The sequence below is a fragment of the Chelonia mydas genome, chromosome 6 (genome assembly GCF_015237465.2).
Source record: "Chelonia mydas isolate rCheMyd1 chromosome 6, rCheMyd1.pri.v2, whole genome shotgun sequence".
NCBI lineage: Eukaryota > Metazoa > Chordata > Testudines > Cheloniidae > Chelonia > Chelonia mydas.
In genome coordinates this window covers 33,193,443-33,215,532 of record NC_051246.2, presented here as the reverse complement: position 1 = coordinate 33,215,532, position 22,090 = coordinate 33,193,443, and the positions used below count along the sequence as shown (strand labels likewise).

The 22,090-nt window shown below is 38.3% G+C and overlaps 1 protein-coding gene across 34 annotated transcripts in view; it reads right to left on the bottom strand.

Annotated features, from left to right (window-relative positions):
- Positions 1–22,090, bottom strand: part of SOX6 (SRY-box transcription factor 6) — a 451,795-nt gene that overhangs the window by 51,287 nt on the left and 378,418 nt on the right. For 30 of the 34 annotated variants that reach the window (XM_043549526.1, XM_037899741.2, XM_037899724.2 and 27 more), the window contains 2 exons: positions 21,666–21,856; positions 11,391–11,447 (listed from right to left, as the gene is read on the bottom strand). In XM_043549526.1, coding sequence (XP_043405461.1) covers positions 11,391–11,447; positions 21,666–21,856 — 248 coding nt within the window. The remainder of the gene's footprint in view (positions 1–11,390; positions 11,448–21,665; positions 21,857–22,090) is intronic. The other 4 variants (XM_043549522.1, XM_037899730.2, XM_037899744.1 and 1 more) reach the window with 1 other exon arrangement.

The following is a 22,090-nucleotide window of genomic DNA, read 5'->3' as shown; positions in this document are numbered from 1 at the left end:
TGTACTGTAAAATTATGCAGTTCAACTGAAACGTGAGAGAATTTTTATTAAAAACAATGAACTGTTGAATTCTGCCTAGATTAATGAAAATTGATTACTCCCAGAGAACAAAGGAATATTCAATTAAATTAACAGCTGATAAATATAAAACAAACAAAAAGAATTACCACTTCCCACACCATATAATAAAGCAGTAGAATTCACTGGAGGTCAGAAGGAGCCCAAAGCCTGACCTGTCACTTGTTTTTAAAAGGGCTGAATAATTTTATGACCATTAATGACATTTGTAATAACACACGGTAAAATACAGATTATTGAATCTCCCATTCCAGGGTGCAAATTATTCACTTGCAGGGGTCAAGCAGACATTCCCTCCTTCTCCTTGCTGCTCTCCCCTCACAACCCAGCATCAGTGGATCATTGGCCCGGTGCATTATGGGAGGGAGACTAATTTGCTTCTGTAGTATCAAGTATTGGCCACTGCTAGAGGCACAATACTGGATTTAATGGACCAATAATAAATTATGTAGGCCAGCCCTATGTAACTTGTAAGAGTGAAGAATATGAATGCATCAATTTAGAACACACATTTTCTTTTAGTCCTACACATACTTGTGCTATCATATTATTTTAAACAAAATATGATACCGAGCACATGTTCTACAGGAAATAATTGGATTGTTCTACTTCTTTTTTACTTTATTTCCTATACTACTGGGCATGAATCTGTGTCTGAGGGCAACTTAGTTGCTACATGTCCAACATAGCCATGTAGCAAGTCCTACATGGCCCATCAGCAGAGTACAAACCTAGGACCTTCAGCATGGCAGCACAAACCTTTACCACTTCAGCTACTGGAGTAACTCCATTAACTCACAGCAGCAGAAAGCCCATTTTCCTCCAGTGAACTGGAGTTCCAGGGATGGCACAAGGGAGGCTGTGGGGGCTACAGCCACCCCAAAATTTGCCTTACACCACTCCTCCCCCCCATAGCAGCTGCTTCTCTCCAGCCACCCAGCTCTGAAGGCAGAGTGGAGAGCGTGGCAGCTACTGGCTGGGTGCCCAGCTCCAGCAGCAGTGGAGAAGTAAGCCCAGGCAGGGGTTGGGGAGCCCGAGAGCAGCCCCTGGCCCTTGTTCCCACCTGCCGGGGCACACCACCCGCTCAGACTGACCCGCTGTGGCACAGGCTCCTGGGTCCCACCTTTCACAGTTGCTGCTCTCCCAGGGATCTGCCGGCCCCGGAGATCAGCCAGTGCCTTGTGCTGCCTGGCTCCAGCTTCCAGCTCTGACTTGACCATGGGGTGGGGCCTTAGAGGGGGGCAGGGCCCTGTGATGAGGGGGGGGCAGCCCCCTCACTGGGAAGAGTTTGGCACCACTCCATAGAGTTCACAGAATAAGCGTTGCTGAATTGGGGCAATAATACTATTACTCTGCACATATGTCGATGACTGAATTTCCAAAATTTGGTCATTCTTAGAGTCAGAGTTAGACAGAACTCAGGAGACTTTGATTTCCATTACTATGCTCAAACAACTGGACTTCACTTCTCTCTCAAACAAAGCACTAGGTGCGTATTCAAGGCTGAATATTTAAAGAGGACTACAAGATAACACATCTTTAGCAAGTAGCCACATTAATATAACAAAGAGTAAAACTATTCCAGTTTCTGCTAAGAAAAACAGCTTTGCTGGGAGAGAAAAAAGGAGTCATCGACTTCAGTTTTGCTGTGGCACACTGCAGACCGCAACTGCACAAAGCAAAATTAGCTGCCTTCCACAGGAGTTTGGAAACGGACAGATTTACATAAATTTAGATTGTACATACATGCCAGTAGCCACACATCTTAAGTACCAGTATGATGTAGTCTTATAAACTGTACATATACAAAATATATGTACAATTTAACATTTTATACCAGCATTGAGACATTCAGATTTGATTTTCTTACAGTTACTTTAATTCTACCATTGTGAGCGTCTGTGTTACGATAGGGTCTTTCATTATGTAATACAACATCAGAGGGAAAGCTACAATAAAAACAACCTCCAGGATGCAATAACCACTGGCCAATGTATGATAAATACATTTTTCCTACATTAGGAATTCCTCCTTTGACAATAATTGTAAGGGTTGAAAAACAGGACTAGGCAAATTGATTTTCAAAACAAAAAAATAGTCTAAGCCATAGCAAAAAGCTCAAAGCTGAACCTGAACTTTAAAATATATAGCATTGCAAGTGCTCGCACAATTCTGCATGTTTATTATAAAACAAACCAAAGGGAATAAAATTATTGCTAAATTAAAAGTCTCCGAGTATATTTGCATTAAAGTAAACAATGATGTAGCATGGTTGCAAAAAGGAACTCAGGTCTATTTAATGTTCTCTCAGACAGAACTGAACCTGAACTTTTAAAATACAGACATATTTCATTTGAAATTGTCTGCTATGTACAGTTTTTCTGGGTTTGTAATTTTTATTATCTATTTTTTCAAGTATTTATTTTGTGTTTGCTGCAGCATTTTACGCTGTTTATTCTCAAGCATCCTTTACTATGCTCAGAGAGAAAACACACATCACTAAAGAATCAGGATGGATGACAATGGAACGATGATAGTAACATCATTATGCCGTGTCTTACCTCTTGTATCCCCATAACTGCTGTGTTTGCCTCTGATTATTTCAACCTCAAGAAAGTGTGCTGCTTACTGTTTGTGTCAGGAAGGCAAGATTACTGTGTGCAAGGTTAGCATATCAAGTATGATAAACATAACACCTGTGCGATAGATGTACCCTTCAGCTAGCTCCCTTCTTTAATTTTAACTCAACAAGAAAAGAACACTCAGGTTGCATTAACATTAAGCATGTGCTGAAGTGCTTTGCTGAATCAGGGCCGCTCAGCACATTGCAAGATCAATCTCATAGGGTACCTTAGAACAAAAAGTTTATGTTAAGAAGAGGTAATGCTGTTTATCTGTGGCTAATAAAAATAATTTTTTCTACTTTTTGTTATTCATCCTGCCCTTCAAGATGAATTCGGGTCAGGGTCTTGAACAACTTTACACCAAATAGTTTGGAGCCCTTCCTGTACAAATAGGAATTCGTTTTCTTCCAGGATGGAACAGCACAAGACTAAGGACATGAGTGCCCTCACTGAAGTAAGTGGGACTACGGACAGTATGTAAAGGTAAGCATGAGTAATGAGTAATTTGGAAGAGACAGGGCCTAAGTCGCTTGGAAATCACAGATCTAAAATCTCTATGTGGGGAGAAAATTGCTAAAAGCGCATTAATGATTAGTATAAATTTATCAAGCAAAAAAAATAGGCAATCATTCCCCAAAAAGGACAAAGAAGATGCTTTCCTTTCAAACATCTAAGTTTCCATTTTTCTGGATCATACTCTCATAGGTCCAGGGTTGCCCTTACACGTTTGTCTACAGACCTATATTCTGAAGTCCAATTTCCTCACAAAATGCAAGGGCTGTATAATATAAAAAGTACTGCTCTCCACTTAAAATACTAACATGACTTATACCTAAACTAAACCGACAGCCTAAAAAGAGAAAAGACTCACACAAACTTAAAGACAGGCACAGCCTGATCCAAAACTAGCTATAGCAACGGGAATCTTTCTATTGACTTCAATGGGCTTTGGATCTGTCCTAAATAAACTGAACAGTAACTAAATCCTTAATCTGAATTCAGTTGTTCATTATCTAATTATTTTAAAAAGAAATATTTACATTATGAAATACTGTATCAAATTATGCTCCGTAGAGGCAAAATTCACCCTCATGACGGGGGAACAGTACAAGAGCTATGCATGTTAAGTCCCACTTAAGACTGACAATGAGGGCTTAGGTGGGACTTCAGTGCTTGCCTTCAGCACAGGGCTGTATTGCATCCTACGCACATATCTGTACTTTTGATTTCAAAATTATCACACACACACACATGCAGAAAACATACATGGAAAAGTCCACGTGATTCACTGCATGGAGATAAAATGCCTCATCCCTGGGGAAGACACTTGCTACTCTGTCGGGAGATGGGGGCAGAATATGCATGGAGAAGGGATTCTATTGTCTAAGGGAATGATGCCTTCTCTACCCCCTTCTATGCTTACCGGCCATATTTAGCTGGAATTTGTGTTAGTTCCATTCTTTCCATGTTTCGTAGCAGAGGGAATGACTGTCCTGTGGTTGTAATAAGGGATATTTCTTTGTTGCTTTTGAGTAGAATGATAATACCTAGTTCTTCATCAGTAGTCCTCAAAGTGCTTTGCAAAGTAGGTCAGTATCATTAACCGCATTTTACAGATGGAGAACTGAGGCATAGACTCAAGAAGGTACCATTCTGCAGCCCAGTGACAGAACTGAGAATTGAACCCAGGTCTCCTGAGTCTTTGTCGAGTGCTCCATCAACTACACCACACGGCCTCTCATATAAATATATTTAATGTATTTTTCAGCCATAGAACATTCAAGCCTTTGCAGCTGTCAAATGAATATGTTTAAAGAAAACAACACAAACAAAAGCAAATATAACATTAATATTACCTGGGAACTACTGTTTTGATGTCACTCTTGGAAAAAGGGATCTCCTGCTATGGCCATATGCACATTTATACAGACTGAAAAATCTGTTAGCCAATACCACTAGCTGGCAACTATTTATGTCTGAAATGGGAACATAATCAGTTTTCATTGGTTAAGCCCAAGCTGTGCCAAATTTTATATTATGACTAAAAGCTTGGCCAAAGGCAATGGCAAGTAGCAGAAAATTGCTTACAGTGTTACATGCCAGATTACTTGAATGATTTGCATCAGGTCTGCAGGAGGGTTTGGGGTATTAAAACTTAAAATTTGGAACAGTCTTGAAATGTGGATTTTTGTTATTTGCAATATGACACAGAGGTGTGGGTTATGATACAGCATGGACTGACTAAATGAGACAATTTTTAAACTAAACAGCATGAAACTTTTAGGAAAAGTTCAGTTTGAAATGCTAGTTTTTTTCAATTGAACCTTTGGAGAGCCAACTGATTTAGATTAAATTCTCACCCCTGTATTTCCAGTAGTGTTGCCATTGTACTAAATACAGCTATACAGTTTGTATTCCAGATGAACTGATCTGACTACAAGCCGTTAGTATGATTCTTACCCCAAGATAAATCAATATTTAATATCCCCTGCAACAGCCCCAGTAGATGATTTTAAACCTTGCCTCCATCCCATTTAGTTACCTTTAAAAATTCTTTATGCCAGCCTTCACAGATGACTTCTGAAAAACTAGTCTATAAAAAGCAGCCTGAAAATAATGAATTCAGACAAAGAGGGTTTTTTTCTTCTTTTTAATCTTCATGAATTGTGCTGATCTCTAAAGCCATCTCCTTTAGCTAATTCTTACTTCTCAGCTAATTTGAGGAAAACATAAATACTTCCTCTAAACCTGAAATATATTTGAAATATAAAGATAGATAGATGATAGACAGATAGACCCTGTGCGATAGTGGAGACAGAACGATAGAAGGAAGATCCTGTGTGCTAGAGAGAGAGAGAGAAGGAGACCCATGTGCCCATCCCCAGCCATATGTGCTATAAGGTAGGTCTGGTGAGAGGACTTTTGCTGATGGAAGCTGAAAGAATGGGCCCACCAGTGTCTCCACCCTGGTTACTTCAGACCAGGATTTGCAATTCTCCCCCCAGAGGGTACCAGGCCCCAGGCAGCTCCTTCCCATCTCCTAACCACACAGGCTATGGGAAGTGTTCAGAAGCAGCAAGGCAACTCAGCCCCAGGACTCCAAACATGATACAAATTCACCTCAATTTTGAGCTCTGGAATGGGCACATGCCCACGGTTGTGCATACAGGGTGTGCCGGGTATGCCCAGGCACACCCTAATATCTCCAAAAAAAAGGGGCTTTGCATTTTAATTTAATCGCCTGATACGCTCTTTTAGTTTTAAAGTATGGACTGTTGTATTATGCAATAAGCGCCGAATTGCATAATATAGATGTTGTAGAAATGTACAGAAAGCCCGCGTTTGCTCACAGCATGCGTCCCCGCTACTGTGGTGCTGCATTACCATTGGTCCTCCCCTCCCCCTCCAACTACTATTCTAGAAAATCTTTAACCTATATAAGCAGCCACATCAGGCATGCCCAGCACAGTGTCTACAGTGTTTGTAATCTTTGTCGCATGTACTCTACTGAAATAGCATAACAAGCCCGTGGCTTTACGTTTTAATTCCATCGTATGATACCCCCTTTTAATTTTAAAATATGGATCGGTTCGTTGTTAAGATAAGAAAAGGAGCAGAAAATATAAGAAAATATAAACTGAATTATAATGAATGTGTTGATAGTAGTACAAATACCTCGGACTCCTCGGTTAAGAACTTACATGAAGATAATGCCGCCACCAGTTCCAGTGCGTGCAATAAACTGAGTAATGACCAACAGAAACAGACTTTGTCTCTTAGTTCAGGTCAGTGTAGTTCCTATTCAAAGCCATCAAACATTCCATCTGATGACCCAGTCTGTGATATTCCAAAAAATAGATTAGAACGCCGGTCTCAGTTATCTAGAGGACCTTATCAGCCTAGATTGAGCATGTCTCCTAGAAGTAAAATAGGGAATAAACAAAGACATTTTCAGTCCGTTTGGTATGAAAAGTATAGGTGGTTAGAATATAGCCCATCAAAGGAAGCAGCATTTTGCTTTTACTGCCGTTTCTTCTCCTCTAATGATGCAGCAAACAAAGGTCACCCTGATCCAGCATTTCTTGATAAGGGATTCAGAAACTGGCATAGGGCTAATGAATGTTTTAAAAACCACCAACTGTCAAAATCTCATGTGTTGAGCTGTTCTTCATGGTCAAGTTTTAATGAAGGGGAACCTATTGATGTATTGTTGGATGAGGTCAAGCAGGCTTATCTGTCTAAACAACAAGAAGAACAGTGCCATAACTGAAGTGTAATGGAGCGACTGATTGACATTGTTCTGTGTTTGGCGAAAGGTGGGAGACCATTCAGGGGTCACAATGAAAAAGCTGACAGTTTTGAGAAAGGTTTAGTTCTAAATCTTGTCAATATGCTCCAAAAATATGATTCCGTAATGACAAAGCATGTGCAACAATCTCCTCGAAACGCTACCTATCTGAGTAATCGCATCCAAAATGATTTAATTGTGGCCTTGCACAATGTTGTGCAACAAAAAATTGTGTCTTCACTAAATGGAAAAATGGTCTCAATAATTGCCGACGACACTACTGACTGGGGACACCATGAACAGATGTCCATTGTGGTGCGGTATTTTGACAATGAAAAACACAGTCCAGTTGAACATTGTGTGTCTGTTCAGAGACTATTAACAGTTGATGCTCAGTCTATTTTTGACCAGTTAAATGACATCCTTGGCATTCTTAAAATTGACTGGTCATCAGTGATGTCTGTCTGTTTTGATGGCGCATCTACTATGTCTGGATGTACTGTGGGAGTTCAAATGAAATGTAAAGAAAGAAAGAAAGAAAGAGTGAAATACTCTATGTACACTGCTATGCGCATTGTTTGAACCTCGTCCTAGTAGATGCATGCACTTCAAGTAAACAAAACAGAACTGTCTTTGATTTTTTTGGTGTTATTCAGACTCTTTATGCCTTCATGGAGGGGAGTCCTGTGTGACATGTAGTAATGGAGAAGATTTCACAAGAAGTAGGATCCCAGTTGAAGACTTTGAAGCCCCTGTCAAACACAAGATGGGCATGCAGAGCAGAAGCAGTCGTTGCTGTAAAACAAAACTACTCCATCATTTTACAAGCTTTACAAGAGATTATCAATACAATTTGCCTTGCTGATGCTAAAATAAAAGCCAGGGGCCTTATCCATGAACTAAATTCATTCAAGTTCATCTTTGCCCTTCACATGATGCACCCTATTCTCCAGATGGTGGTAAAGGTGAGTAAGGCCCTTCAAGCTCCAGATCTCAACTCACTTACTGCAATGACAGGGGTGAAAAGCTTGCGTAACTCTTTGGCTGCGATGAGAAGTGGCCCAGAATATTTTCAATTTATTGTCAACAACAGTGTGAAAATGTGTGTAGAGAATGATATATCAATTCCCCCAGTTAAGAAGAGAAAAACGTGCACTTGTATTGATGATGCATTTGAGTCCCAGCATCACTTTGATACAAAAGAGGAGCAGGAGAGAATAACTTCATTTTACCTCGTAGACTCAGTGATTACCAGCATTGACCAGCGATTTGAACAGGAGACTTGTAAAACTGTGATTGCAATGGGAAAACTGCTGAGCTTAGACATTGGCAGGGACGATATGAGAATCATTGCCAACAAATTTAAAGTGTCCTTGGATGAGTTGGAAGCTGAAGTCGGATTGCTTCGGGGTTATGACGGATCTGTTCCTAAAGGTAGCACTACGAACACCACCAGAGAGTGGCTTGATTGGCTAAAGGAATTGGATCGGTCTTCCATGTTCCAGACCTTTTACAAATCTATTCAATGCTTTGCAGTCTTACCTGTTACAAGCTGTTCATGTGAAAGAGCCTTTTCGAAACTAGCACATGTAAAAAACAAACTAAGTAGTACAATGTCCCAACAGCACCTCGACTCACTCATGATTTTGTACATTGAACAAGAATTGGCTTCGTCAGTTAATTACGATGATGTGATTGAGGAATTTAAGTCCATAACACCTGGTGAGCAACGTCTCATTCTCTAGGACAGGAAGATGAAGAAACCTTAATTTGTTTTGGTCAATTTGGGTTAGCTCATTATCTGGTTAAAGATAAAGATCATGAAAATTTATTGTATCTTTGTATACACCTGGTTATCTCTATAGCAAAAATTTGGTATTTTGTGTCTCATTTTTTAAGTTTGTATTTTTTAAGTAAAGTTTAGTTGTTAATTTTAAAAAAAATTAAGTTTAATTACGTTTTAGTTTCTTTAGTTTGTTTGATGAACAAAAATAATGTCCTTTATGACTGATTTCAGAGTATCAGCCGTGTTAGTCTGTATTCGCAAAAAGAAAAGGAGTACTTGTGGCACCTTAGAGACTAACAAATTTATTTGAGCATAAGCTTTTGTGAGCGACATCGGATCCAATGAAGTGAGCTGTAGCTCATGAAATCTTATGCTCAAATAAATTTGTTAGTCTCTAATGTGCCACAAGTACTCCTTTTCTTTATGACTCAGTATTCAATAAATGTTCGCCTTTAAAAAAATAAAAAAATAAAATTCCCTGGGTGCACCCTAATGAAATGTGCTGGGCACGCCTATCCACATACCCTAAATAATTCAAGAACTATCAAGTTGTGCACATTGCTAGCCTATCTAACCAGGTGATCTTGGTATTGTTACTCTCCTCCTTCATTCCTATTGTTTATTATGCTTATTTCTTTGTGTCTTGTCTTAAATGGGATAGCAAGGGGAGGAACCACATCTACCTTTGCACTGCTCAGAGGCTGCACAATGAGGCCCTGATCCTAACTGGGCCCTTTAGTTACTACCACAATATCAATGTTAAACAATAATAACGAGCCTGATTTACTTGTAATGCAGTTTTTACTTCCTTTTCATTTCCTCTGCCCCCCACCCATCTGCCACCTCACACAAACAAAAACAACAAGATATAAATTGTGCATCTTATTTAGAAAAACATTTGGGATACAGCTTAACTGTGACCTCAGACTGAGGCAGATTTAAAGCTGGTCACAATGCCACAATATATGAAGCACACATACAGTACAGCAGAAACATTTTTTTAAAAATCTCTTTGTATCATGTATGTTTTACATACAAATTCTACCTTGGAAATTGTGAGCTATGTTATTAATTAATGGAGATCTGACACACAACAGCAATGTGATGAGATTTACGTTGTTGCTGAGACAACAACATTTAGAAAAGTCCCCGCAAAAACACAGCAGGGGTGAGCAGCAGAGGAGATAGACAGTGATGGCAAAAGCACAGTGTATTTCTAGATTGCAATATAGTGTCAGCTCAATGCATTCTAGGGACAGAAAAACATTCCAGCTTGTCACAATGAGGTCAATATTACAGTAAGGTAAAGAGTTCCATTTTAATGTTACATAAGAATGGCCATACTGAGTCAAACCAATGGTCCATCTAGCCCAGCGTCCTGTATTCTGACAGTGGCCAGCGCTAGATGATTTAGAGGCAGTGAACAGAGAAGAACAATTTCAAGTCATCCTTTCCCTGTCGTTCTGCCCCAGCTTCTGGCAGCTGGAGGCGTAGGGGCACCCAAAGGATGGGATTGGATCCCTGACCATCTTGGCTAATACCTAAGATGTATGATGTCTCTAATAGACCTAAACCATTGTACATCTATCAAAACTGCAAGTTGTGCAAGTCAGATGCCAAGGTGGTTCCTAATGCTACGAGAGGGGCATTCTCATAGTAGTAGGAGAGTGAGGTACTAACACAGGCCCTGATGTAGGGAAGCACACAAACACATGCGCAAGCTCCTCCCCATACTGAACGGCACGTGCTTAAGTGCTGTTCTGAACAGAAATACTGGGGTATTTTCTTATTGTAAACTAGATTCTGCAGATCCCAACAAGACACTTCCAGGTAGCTGTAGAAAGGAGGTGTGGACAGAGACAAGGGAAATGGCTTGATAAACTGAGCAAATGACCCATCTGCCTCAAAACTCTTTTTCCCTTTCAAACTAATGCACGCTGTTATTTTAAACTCATCCTGCAACTCATCTTTTTTATGTACACAACATGTGGTATATATTGATAAGCTACAGCAATAAAAATACAATGAGGCATGGCAGGACATTTTTTTTGGTTGGGAAGTGGTTCGCATGCCCCACTCTATATATTGTAGACAAACCACTCTGAATAAAATATGAGCGTTTGTTTTTTAAGAAAGTATTTGTTCTGAGCAGTTTCTTTCAGAAATGAAGAGCGTATTAAATGTAACTGGCCTCCATTTTCCTAGGAAGTAAAATAAAAAAACAGAAAAGGAAATAAAACCGTTCAGGACAATATATTGCCCGTATTTGTAGCTTTGAGTTTTTTGAGAGGACGGGAGGAATTCACAGGTACTTCATTAATAAGATGTTTAGCAGCAATGATGTAGTGTGATCTGGTTGCTTCTACCGAAGAATAAAACATGGGATGTATGCAAAGAATGACACGCAGGTAATCCCTTGATAAAGGAAAATCCCTTGGGAGGAGGAATGTATCAAGCCAGCCTAATCTTATTCATGAACATCCAAAAAGACTGATTGGCATCAGGCAAGGAACAGAATTCTGGCAAGGAGCTGGCAACTGAATATATTTTGGCAACCTGCTAAACTCTTGACAGAACAGGAATTTGTACAGTACATGATGTCTCAGTGACTCACTGTGTCTACAGTTCTAATGCATATCCTTCCAGTGATGGCATCTATCCGCACTGGCATCTGAAATACAGCAAACAGTGTTCCTGCACTTTAGAAATAAAAGGGAATAAGCATATAAATGTCTGCTGCACTAAACAACAATTTATAAAAAAAAGAAAAGTAGGATGTGGGTAATAGTGGCCGCCTCAGGGAGGTTGTTGTGATGATGCAAATGAGCGATAGGGTTCCTATCCAGCTCAAGAGGTCCTCTGGGAAGTGACGTCGAAAAAAAATGCAGTCTCATGGTCAATACAGGCTTAATCTTAGACACAAGTGTCCACTCCCCTTCACTGCTGTTTATTAAATCACTTTGGGATTGTGGGAGGGGGAAGGAAGAAGAGAGCTTTCCAAATCACCATCTCAATACTCCCCCCTCAGTCAATGAAGATCAGCAACTGAAGATCAGGAATCTGAAATGTTTTGCCAGTCTTTCTTCTAGAAGCATTTGCAACACGGGCCTCACAATAAAATTCTGGTTGTCTGTAGATTTTCAGGATGTAGGCTGGGCAATTTCAGGTTTGACATTCTTTAGGTTTTAAATAGTGCTACAGAAACAGACTATGTTTGAAAATGGTTTTAACATAAATAATCTGATGTTGAAGATTATTTATCTTCCTGATACATTTCCATTGTGATAGGCTTGTTTATGGAGTTAATATCATATGACTAGAGATAGACTAACTATTTTTCCAACAAACTTGCTCCTTTATATGTTTGCAAACTACTAGTAAACAGACTTTGATTATTACAAATGTACTGGTAACTTATATTTGTTCAAACACTCAAGGGAAACATTCCATCCTATGGGTTTTTCATGAGTTATTCACTTTCTTTGACTAGTCATATTGTTCGTATTGTGTAACTGGTCACCTAATTCTTTTCACAACATGCAGGAAGTGACAATTTAACCTGCTGAAATTTATTTCTTTATTTAAACCAAAATGTCTAAAATAGCATAGACCTGGGATTCTGCCCAGAAATAGGCAGTGGAGTAAGCAAACTACAACAATGGAGAATGTGATTTCAATTAATCTCGCTATGAATACACCTTGAGAATTTAGAGGAATCTTGAGTTTAGGAAGTAGTTAGGTATCAGACGGGGTAATCCAAACTCATCCCTGTTGTACTTAATCAGTCACTGCAGTCAATGGAATTACTCTAGGAAGAAATTTGGCCCAGTGTGTTTACCTAAAGGAATGTATGGGGAGGGCATGGAGATGAATGGTAGTATGAATTGCTTACCGGTGGATGTCTGTGGTTGGACATAAATGTGAAAGAATGTGTGTATGTATTCTAAAGCTCTTAGATGAGCTAGTGAGAGAGGGAAAAGTTTTACCTTATAAAATGTGGATAAGCAAAACAAAACCTGGAGTAGGTTTGGATATATGTCTGGAAACTCTCTTGAACAGCTTTGTAAACAGGCTGCATGTGAGAATATATGATGATTATATTATTATGATCGAGGCAATGGCACTCGCCACAATGGCTGAACAATGTACCACACCTTCCTTGGGGAAAAACCGCCCATGCTGATTTAACTAAATATGCAGATTTTTCAATATTCACTTTCATCAAACTCTGACCTTTTGGATTTGTTTCTACTCCCAGATTTAAGAGCCATGGTATACATAGAAGAATGCTTTTTATCCTTTCCAAAGGAAATACCCCATGTGAGTAGATTCTGCATTGTACTTGTGCTGGAAAACAGATATCATAAAGGGGCAAAAAACCCTCTTAAACTATTATGAATGAGGTCTTAAACCTGGCAGCCCTTCAAGTAGGTCTGGCATCGGAAATAAAAATAACTTCTTGGTTATGTTCTGCCATCATCCCGACATACCATAATGGGGAAACAATTTCAAGTACTATATTCAAATGCAAAAACTGGCAATTAAAGGCAAAAAAGCAAGTTTGCTTCATTTCTGAATATAATAATTTATATTTGAATGTTGATTTGTGCAAACTGGTAGCTGCTAAAAACTTGACAATTTTACCTAAGGTTAATACTGTACAGGTTCATATACTGTTTCTTATATAATACAGTATTATATCATGCAGGTTCTGTGCACTGTGCATTCTTGTCTTACATACATATACTATTTTCACTGTTATAATGGTTTGACATATCTTTGCTGACCTAGACTTTCCATAAGTTACATTCTCTTCCCTCTAAGGTATACGTATTTAATAATTGAGCCAACAGCCAAGTACTATATATTTTCTTTTAAACTAATCTTCCTTAGGTGTAATTTTGGGAATTAGGCAGTGAACTACAAATCTAATTGATCTGAGCACAAATGCACACCACCAACTTTCTAAAGACCAATTCAGGGAATGAGGCAATTAACCACAAGGCTAACTTAGATGCTAAGGGATGCACAACAAATCCTTCCATAGGTGCAATTCAGAGTCTGTGGTACTTAAGTACAAAGTTAACAGCTGCAAATTTTGGTGATCTATATATGTGTCATGTAATTTTCACTATTTTTTCACATTGTAATACTCAAATGGTATAAGTATATTTTACTGTGTTTCATATAAATGATTTTCATGTACCCTGTCTGGCATATTCAAAATAGCATACATGAAGCTACACAAATGTATCTGAGGTTTAGGGGGGAAAATGAATGTTAAGTATATATTGTATTAGTTAAGCATATAAACAATGAAAGACTGTGTCACAACAACATGCACTTAGGGGCAAACTTAAGGTTTCACATGCAGCTTTAGCATTGCCTTTCCTGATTTTGATATGCTTTTTTGGAGCCACCCTTGATTAGAGTTCAGTAGCTACCACCCTCTGCACCCATCCACTGTGGCGCTGCTGGCCAAAGCAAAGAGGGTGAAACTGTGCTCCCACAACACTCCTCCTCCTTTGGAGAGGCTAATGTCAGCAACAGGAATGGCCTTACACAACCATTATAAACCGTGAGTGCCAGAACTCTGAATGTCCCTGTGTATATATCCACACCTTGCACTACCTCCCACACTGGATACACACACAGAGGTGAAGTAAAATCTTTCCCTAAACACAGACTGTGTTTCTTATAATGTAAATTCCTATAACCATTCCTTTTGGTGTAGATTCAAGCACATTTTTCCTGAAAGTCAAATTTTGCTGACTTGTTTTCCATGACGGAAATGTGTCTCTTTAAAACAGACTGCTACAGACTCTGAGATCGCCTTTCTGCAAGATGCCCCATTTTTAATTTCTGCATGACAAAGTTCTATTTGCATCAAATAAATTCATCATCGCGCTTCTGCATGTGTGAGTAACATTGTAATCATTTAGCAATTCAAAGACAAATCTAATTCCTGAATAGGCCTTAAAAAACAAAAAACAAAAAAAACAAACACTGTGGCCTATTGTTATCCTAGGAATGGCCTGTTTTAGAAAGCCACTGCAAGTGAACATGATAATGCACATAACAGCAACCATCCCAGTTCACCAGTACCCTGCGCACCTCAGAAGAATGACAAGAAACCTGTGTGGTATAATATGTTGCATGGGAAGCTAAGTCTGAAACATGCACCCACCCTCCTGAACAACGTGATCACAATGCTCCTCTCACTTATTGTTGTAGAGTAATACTGGTCTCATGACTAATCTTAGCCTGTCATGGAACAATGAATCTCTCAATCAATTGTATAAATAAAATAAAATTCCTCAAGCTGCAATGCTAAGTATATAAAGTCCAGCATGTTTTTCAGTCCTAATAAAAGGGGGCAGTATTACATCAGCTGATAATCTGATATTTCTTAAATGTATGAGGGAAGGATGCAAATCTACTGTATTTTACAGAAAAATGTATTACTGCCTCTTGGACACATACGACTTTAGTGCCCAGGGATAAAATGTTCAAAAGCATTTTCAGTGCGACTTCAGCATCTAGTCACTCGAGCGCTTCTGAAAATTTTTACCTTGGGTCACTATTTTGCTTTCTACATTACTAAGGAAATATATTGTGAATTTATGAACATTTTTTCAAGTAGACAGGATAAAACACTGACACTTAAAATTGCAAATGGAAATACTGCAGTTGCAAATACTATTTTATAACAACTTACAGTAGGGCCAAGATTTCTAACATTGGACGTCTCAAGTTAGGCTCCTAAACGCATATTCATACACGTAAAAAAGGGGAGTGAATTTCAAAAGTGCTGAGCACACAATAGCTTCAGCTGGAGACACTGGGTGCCCAGGCCACTTATATTCAGGTGCCTGAATATGGATTTAGAAACCGGACTTTAAGCACTCACTTTTCAAAATCCTGGTTTACAGATATTATTTGGAGTAATAAACAGCTTATTAAAATGGACAAATCCACAAAATATTTCAAGTCCCATTGTGGCAATACAGTGAAGATGACTGCTGGGATTTTCATTTTTAACCATTCAGAGGTATCTACCTCAGCCATAATAATTTAACTGAGATAAAAATACAGCATGATAAACAATATGTGTGTGGTGCCTTCTATGGCCCAAAAATCCCATAGAGAGGAGTAGGACTCCTGCCAGTTGCTGGGCTTCTTTGTGAAATAAGCTCCTTACCTACTGAGCACCAGGATTACCAAAGGACGTAATATCCCACCACCCTTCAAGGACACACAGCACACAGCTGTCCCTATGGCTATGGTAAATTCCCTAAGTCTTTACAATGGCGTGAGTATGTGTCTTCTCTCTCTTCCAGAAATGTTCCAAAGAAAGAATTTTGTTTAACCTTTTATCAGCCTACTTAGACAACAAACTCCGTGGAGCATCTGCCTGTATACCACCTGGCACAATAGGACTCTGATCCGTCATGGGGTCCGCTAAGCACTACCACAATAAAAAACATTCTGTAAATATCAAAAACTGGTCATTTGTGCTAGATACTACTATTGATTTGTTAGCCTGGTTGTAAAGTATATACCTTGGAGGTACTAATGGAGTTAAGATTAACAAGAGGGAGCAGAGAGGTCTGTAATTGCTCACGCATATAACCTTTGCTGCCTCTTCTTCAGTGGCCCAAAATATGAATATCAGTCTTTAAAGATTCTTCTATCAGAAATTAACACAAAAAAGGAGAGAAAACTTTATTAAGAAGTTTTTTGTTAAAATCCCAACAGAATAGGTGAATTCCTGCAGAGCTGAACTAAGTGTTTATGATTCATGATTGTTCATGAAAGTCTATAAAATGACTGTTTCCTTAGACTATTATTTTCATGTCTTATGTTTGGAAATTAGGGACAGTCATAACTAATTCTAGTAAAAGATGAGACACTGATTGCCTGCAGCTTGGTCTGAAAAAAAATATTGTTCTGAGTTCTCCTAGTCAATTATTAGTCATTGAGTTCAGAGAATAACTGGGAGCAGAGAAGGCTTGGTGCTGGCCTTTGAACCACATAGTGCTTGAACAGAAAAGATGTATGAACTCACTATGCCATTACATTTATTATGGCTATAATAACAAAATTAATCAAAGAATTAATTGATAATATGGTGTTGTACTTTGGTTATTTATAGAGGCCTGCTCGGATACAAAATTTGTAACCGCATCCAATCAGCAAAACTGATCCGCAGATATCTGCAGATTTGCAAGGCTTTAAATATAAAATTTGGATCCGTATCAATCTGCAAAAATGGTCTGCAGATATATAAAGCAGATAGCCGTGGATTTTCAGGGCTCTTGGTATTTAGAGAAAATAATAAGGTGATGGAGTTTTTCTCATTTAGGAAAAAGAGTAACTGTGTGTGAATGGTAACGTTTTTCTACACAACCTTCCTGAAGTGTTTCTATCAGGCAAACTTTGTGCACATGGGCAGTGGCCACATGTAAATGATGGAGCGTAACAACTCCAGAGGAGCTGTTACACTCTATTGTGTCAATAATCCATATATTTAACAGTCCCTAAATACTCTGCATTACAGCAGACCGTAACACTTCCAAAGGGGCCGTTATGGCTTATCAAGTCAAATCCAAGTGCCTAAATATGGTTTTGACCAATAGACTGTAAACAACTCCAAGGGTAAATAATGCATATTTTAAACAAGTCCAGACCATATTTTGCATACAAGCCATTATGTCTACATTAGGATAAATGAAGTGGGTTTAATCTTTTTTTCATTTGAAATAGGGGTAACATAAAAAACATTTATAGGTCTCCACAGTTGTCTAAGGATTTATGGACTGCTTTTCAGAGGGGCTGAGACTCTGCAGCTCCTATTGAAGTTCATGAAAGGAGTGAGCAAATCATGTCATACATTTTTGGGCCTAATTTTGGTTTCCAACTGCACATATGCTTATGCCTACAAGTGGTGGGGAGGGGGGCATACGGTATAGATGTATTATGCAAGATTCTGGTTCCTCTAAAGGCTTGATGAGGTCACTTCTTAGGTTTTCTGTAAGGATGTAGAAGATAGCTTCCTGTGACAGGGTGCAGAAGATATAATGTGTAATATTTACCATGTATGTTCTGCGACCTGCATCCATATACCTCTATCCAGTGCAGATAACTCATGCTTCTGCTTGTATACTGGCCAAACTTGAATTTGGCCTTTTAAATATAAACAAAATAGACAATACAGCATCTTTTGGGGTCATTTAGAATATTGTCAGATCGAACCATTAGTCAACATTTAGTCAATTATCCTGGGTTTAAATACTAAACTAAATAGGACTAATTCCAATAATGCACGTTTTGTTAAAGTACCTTAATTTACAAATTTCTTTTAAAGATGAACATGTCTTGCCTGGAAAAGAGCTATTCCCCCCAAACAGAGCCAACCTCTGTATCACTTCTGCTGTTAGTCCACCCACACAAAAGATGCTTTGTGAGGCCATTTCTGAACTCTTCTGGATCCCTCCACTTTCCCAGCAGTTTTCTGAACTGGGTCAGCTCCCCTTCCACTTCTCCCATAAAAGCACTAATGCTGTTCTCTCTTCCTTTCATGATGTTGTCCTACAGTTGAACAGCAGCAGGTAAGGTCGAGAAGTTTGCTAATAACCAGTTTACGCTTTAAGCTCTATAAATCTCTATGCACATAGAATGGTGTCAATTTAAAATTGTAGCTTACCCACAACTCTCAGGAGAATCATAAAAATGCAACATTCCAGCTCACTGTCATCAAATTATTTTGCTCTTTCTAATGACCAAGACCCTGTGAGCACTCTAAAGCTTTCTGGGTTTTTTAAATGGGAATGGGGCAATTTTCAAATATATGTTTATAACCAATACAAAAGCATTTGGGGCCTTAAAATGACATTTTCAAAAAGGCATCAATCCAGGCTTTGAGGTTGTGTGCATAATGTTGTAAGCATAATCATTTACACAACAAACTGTTACCAGTTCTCTGAACTCAAGGACCAGTAACTGACCAAAACTCAATCACTTTTTTTAAGTCCAAGGTGCAGGCAATTAGCTTGTCATCTTTTTCTGAGGTTAGACTCTTGTTATTCATTCACATGAGCAACATCTAATTATCTGGAGGCTATTTTTAAAAATGTGGCTCTAAAAGATGAACATAAGGACCTGATCCTTTTAGGAGAAGCAAATCCAAAAAAGTAGCTATGATTTCAAGGGCCTGCTGGGATCATGAAAAATCTTCACTCTGTGCCACAGGTAAAGAATAGTTTTTAACATAAAAGATTAAGTAAAAGGAAATTCTCATCCAAACAGAAATAATGAAAAGGGAGTGCTTATAAATATCCAGAGTGGAAAAACATAGTTTTCTGAAATGATATTTGAACAAAAATATGTTTTTTGTTCTAAATGTAATGTATACATCTATTTTACATTTTATGCAAAGTATGTACACTTCTTCCATAAGATTTACTACTCTTAAAAATGCAATTTTTTTCATTATTTTGGGGGCGTGAACAGTGGAGAGATACCATAATTTTAAAGACCAATTTCTATCCCATTGTATTTGAATATCTGCAGTACTTTATGGTTGTGGTACAAAGCCAAGGGACTAACAACATATCAGAGGTGTGGTAGTAATATCCCAGTACAATTTTTGTCTGGTCTTATTGCTTCACTCTGTGGCTTATGCTATAATAAATAAAAACAACAGGATGACAGTGAGTTTTCATGATAAATCTCCTTGCTGTAATTTTGTTGTCAGAGCCTTAAACAGCACATTTAACTCTGAAAAGTCTCTGTGTAAAAACAGCATTGTGGGTTCCAGGGTTTCCGTGACTTCCACATCTGCTCTGATCAGTTTAGAAGCATAGAGATAATTTTTCTAATGGGCAGCCATGCAAACTCAACCTGGGTTCATTCAACTTATGCATCATCAATAAAGATTCTGTGATTTAAACTTAGTTAACAATGGTGATGACAATACACATGAAGGAAGAGATTCCAGCTCATTCTCCCGAAGTTTTATTGGCTCTGCTAAGAGATGTAAGAGGAAATAAAAGTTATTTTAGTTAATACAGGAAGCTGGTAAGGTCCTGAAATCACCCCAGGAGCAGATTTAGTAGAGCAAGTAGGTGCCTTTTATTTACACTCATTTTACAAAGTAGAAAAAAAAATTAAGAATCACTTTACCCTTCCTTTTTGTGTTTTAAATATTTTCAAATATTGATCCAATGACACTTATGGGATTAATTTGTAAAGTACATTTCAATAAAAAAAAAAGCATAGCAGGTGTGACTTTTTTTTGTCCAATCTTACAGTTTGGACTCAATTAGGATTCCAATTGACTTTAATTAGAATTTTGCCTGAATAAGGACTGCTGGATCAGTTATTTAATTATCAGTCATTTAATTTCCCTGTTACAGATTTCTTTCATAACATTAATCTGTATTAAATGAATTTTAAAATGCTGTCATTTAAACCAAACCTAATAGAAATAAATATTTATTAGGCTCTGAACTTATCCTATGGGGAAAGACGCTAAAGAAATCCCTTTAGCAGGCACTGACCCTTTCCCTTGCTGTTTTGGGTAATGTAGAGATCTTATTAAGTTAAAATATAAAATTATTTAGATTTTAAATAAATTTTAAATTTAAAATAGATTAAAAGACATCTTGTCTTCAACAGTGCTGTTTACAATGTTTCACTCCCTTTCTGCTGCCGTCTCCTGGCTCACTGATGGATCTCTTGTGTGTTTAGATAAGATCATCATATAAGCAAAATATTATGGAGGCTTTATATATAGTTACTGTTGTGTTGAGATTTACACTTAAAAAGGGATTAAATCTCTTTTTTAGATATGAACAGTTTAATATAACTCAAACACACAGCACTGACCCTCTGAATATTGTATGAGTATTTTGAGAATTTCCAGGTAAATTTTGTATTTCATTTATGAGTTAGAACCATTAAAACCTACCTTTCTAAAAAAAAAATTTGAGTTTTCCAGCAAAGAAATTCCAAAATATAAAACACGGGCTGCTTTTTAAATGTATTAATATGTTAATTGTGTGTAAATTAATAATTGAGTCATAACTGTTTCTGTTTATGCCACAATGTTTCCTCCGGAATATTTTCCCATTTCTTGTTAAATGAAATTTACAGCTAACATAGTGGCATACAACCGATTTTGTGTCAATTACTTTTGGTGGGAAATAGTTTATGTGATTATTTTTGCAGGATAAGTCACTCTTGGGAAGACAACTGAGAAAGCATTCTTCATCAAAAGGGCTGCCCTACAGCTCAGCCAATTACATGATTCAGTGATTCGCCAGTTCAGCTATATAAGAGCGACCCGCTCCTGGAGCAGATCTCTGAGACCTTGCAAGTCCATAGAGAGGGGTTGTCCTCCTGAAGTTTTCCTAAATTATGGAGAACTCTTCTTTTGTGCACCTCCTAAACTGAATAGGATTGGGGCATCCCTCCAGACCCTTCTGCAGATCTTGTGAAGCCTCATTGCTTGTGAAGCCTCATGCCTGACTAAATGCTGTCGTACTCAATGCAATGCTTTCCCTTTGTCCATCCTTTTGTACTGCATCCTCCTGGTTTCTACTTGTAAACTATAAGCACATTTGTATACGTTATACCATCACAATACTCAACAACACGAACACACTAAAACCCTCTTTAACACAGTCATTTTAACCAACACTATCATCTTCAAAGCACAACTCAATCTAATGGCCATTCACAACCTTAATTCCAACCAGTTAATTTGTTATTCTAACCAGTTAATTTGCTAAGTACAGATTCATAGATTCTCACATTTTGATGTCAGATTAAGAATATACACAGGAAATGTTGCATATGCATCTGCTTCAGTAATATTTATGCATACCTTTTCATTCCTGCAGTTGTTTAGACCCATGGTATTCATGGAGGGCAGTTTTACATCAACACCATGAGGCGGCGGCTGCTGCTGCTGCTCCCTCTGGATCTGCTCTCTCATCTTTCGAGCCTCCTGTATGGCTTTCATGACTGTATCCTGGTCCCCAAATAGGGCAGGTGAGTTAAGACTGGAAAGGATATCTACAAATACAGAACACACCTAATTAAGACAACGATTCAGATTAGATTCTTGGCTATGCAGTCAGCTTTCATCCTGTCAGAGTGGCACCTGATTAATCTCTGTCGTAGTAGTAATGATCATCTTTTTTTAGACCAGCGGTTTTCAACATTTTTTCATTTGCAGACCCTAAAATAGTTGGAATGGAGGTGCTTTTGGAAATATTAGGCATCGTCTGTGGCTGCCTGAAAACATCT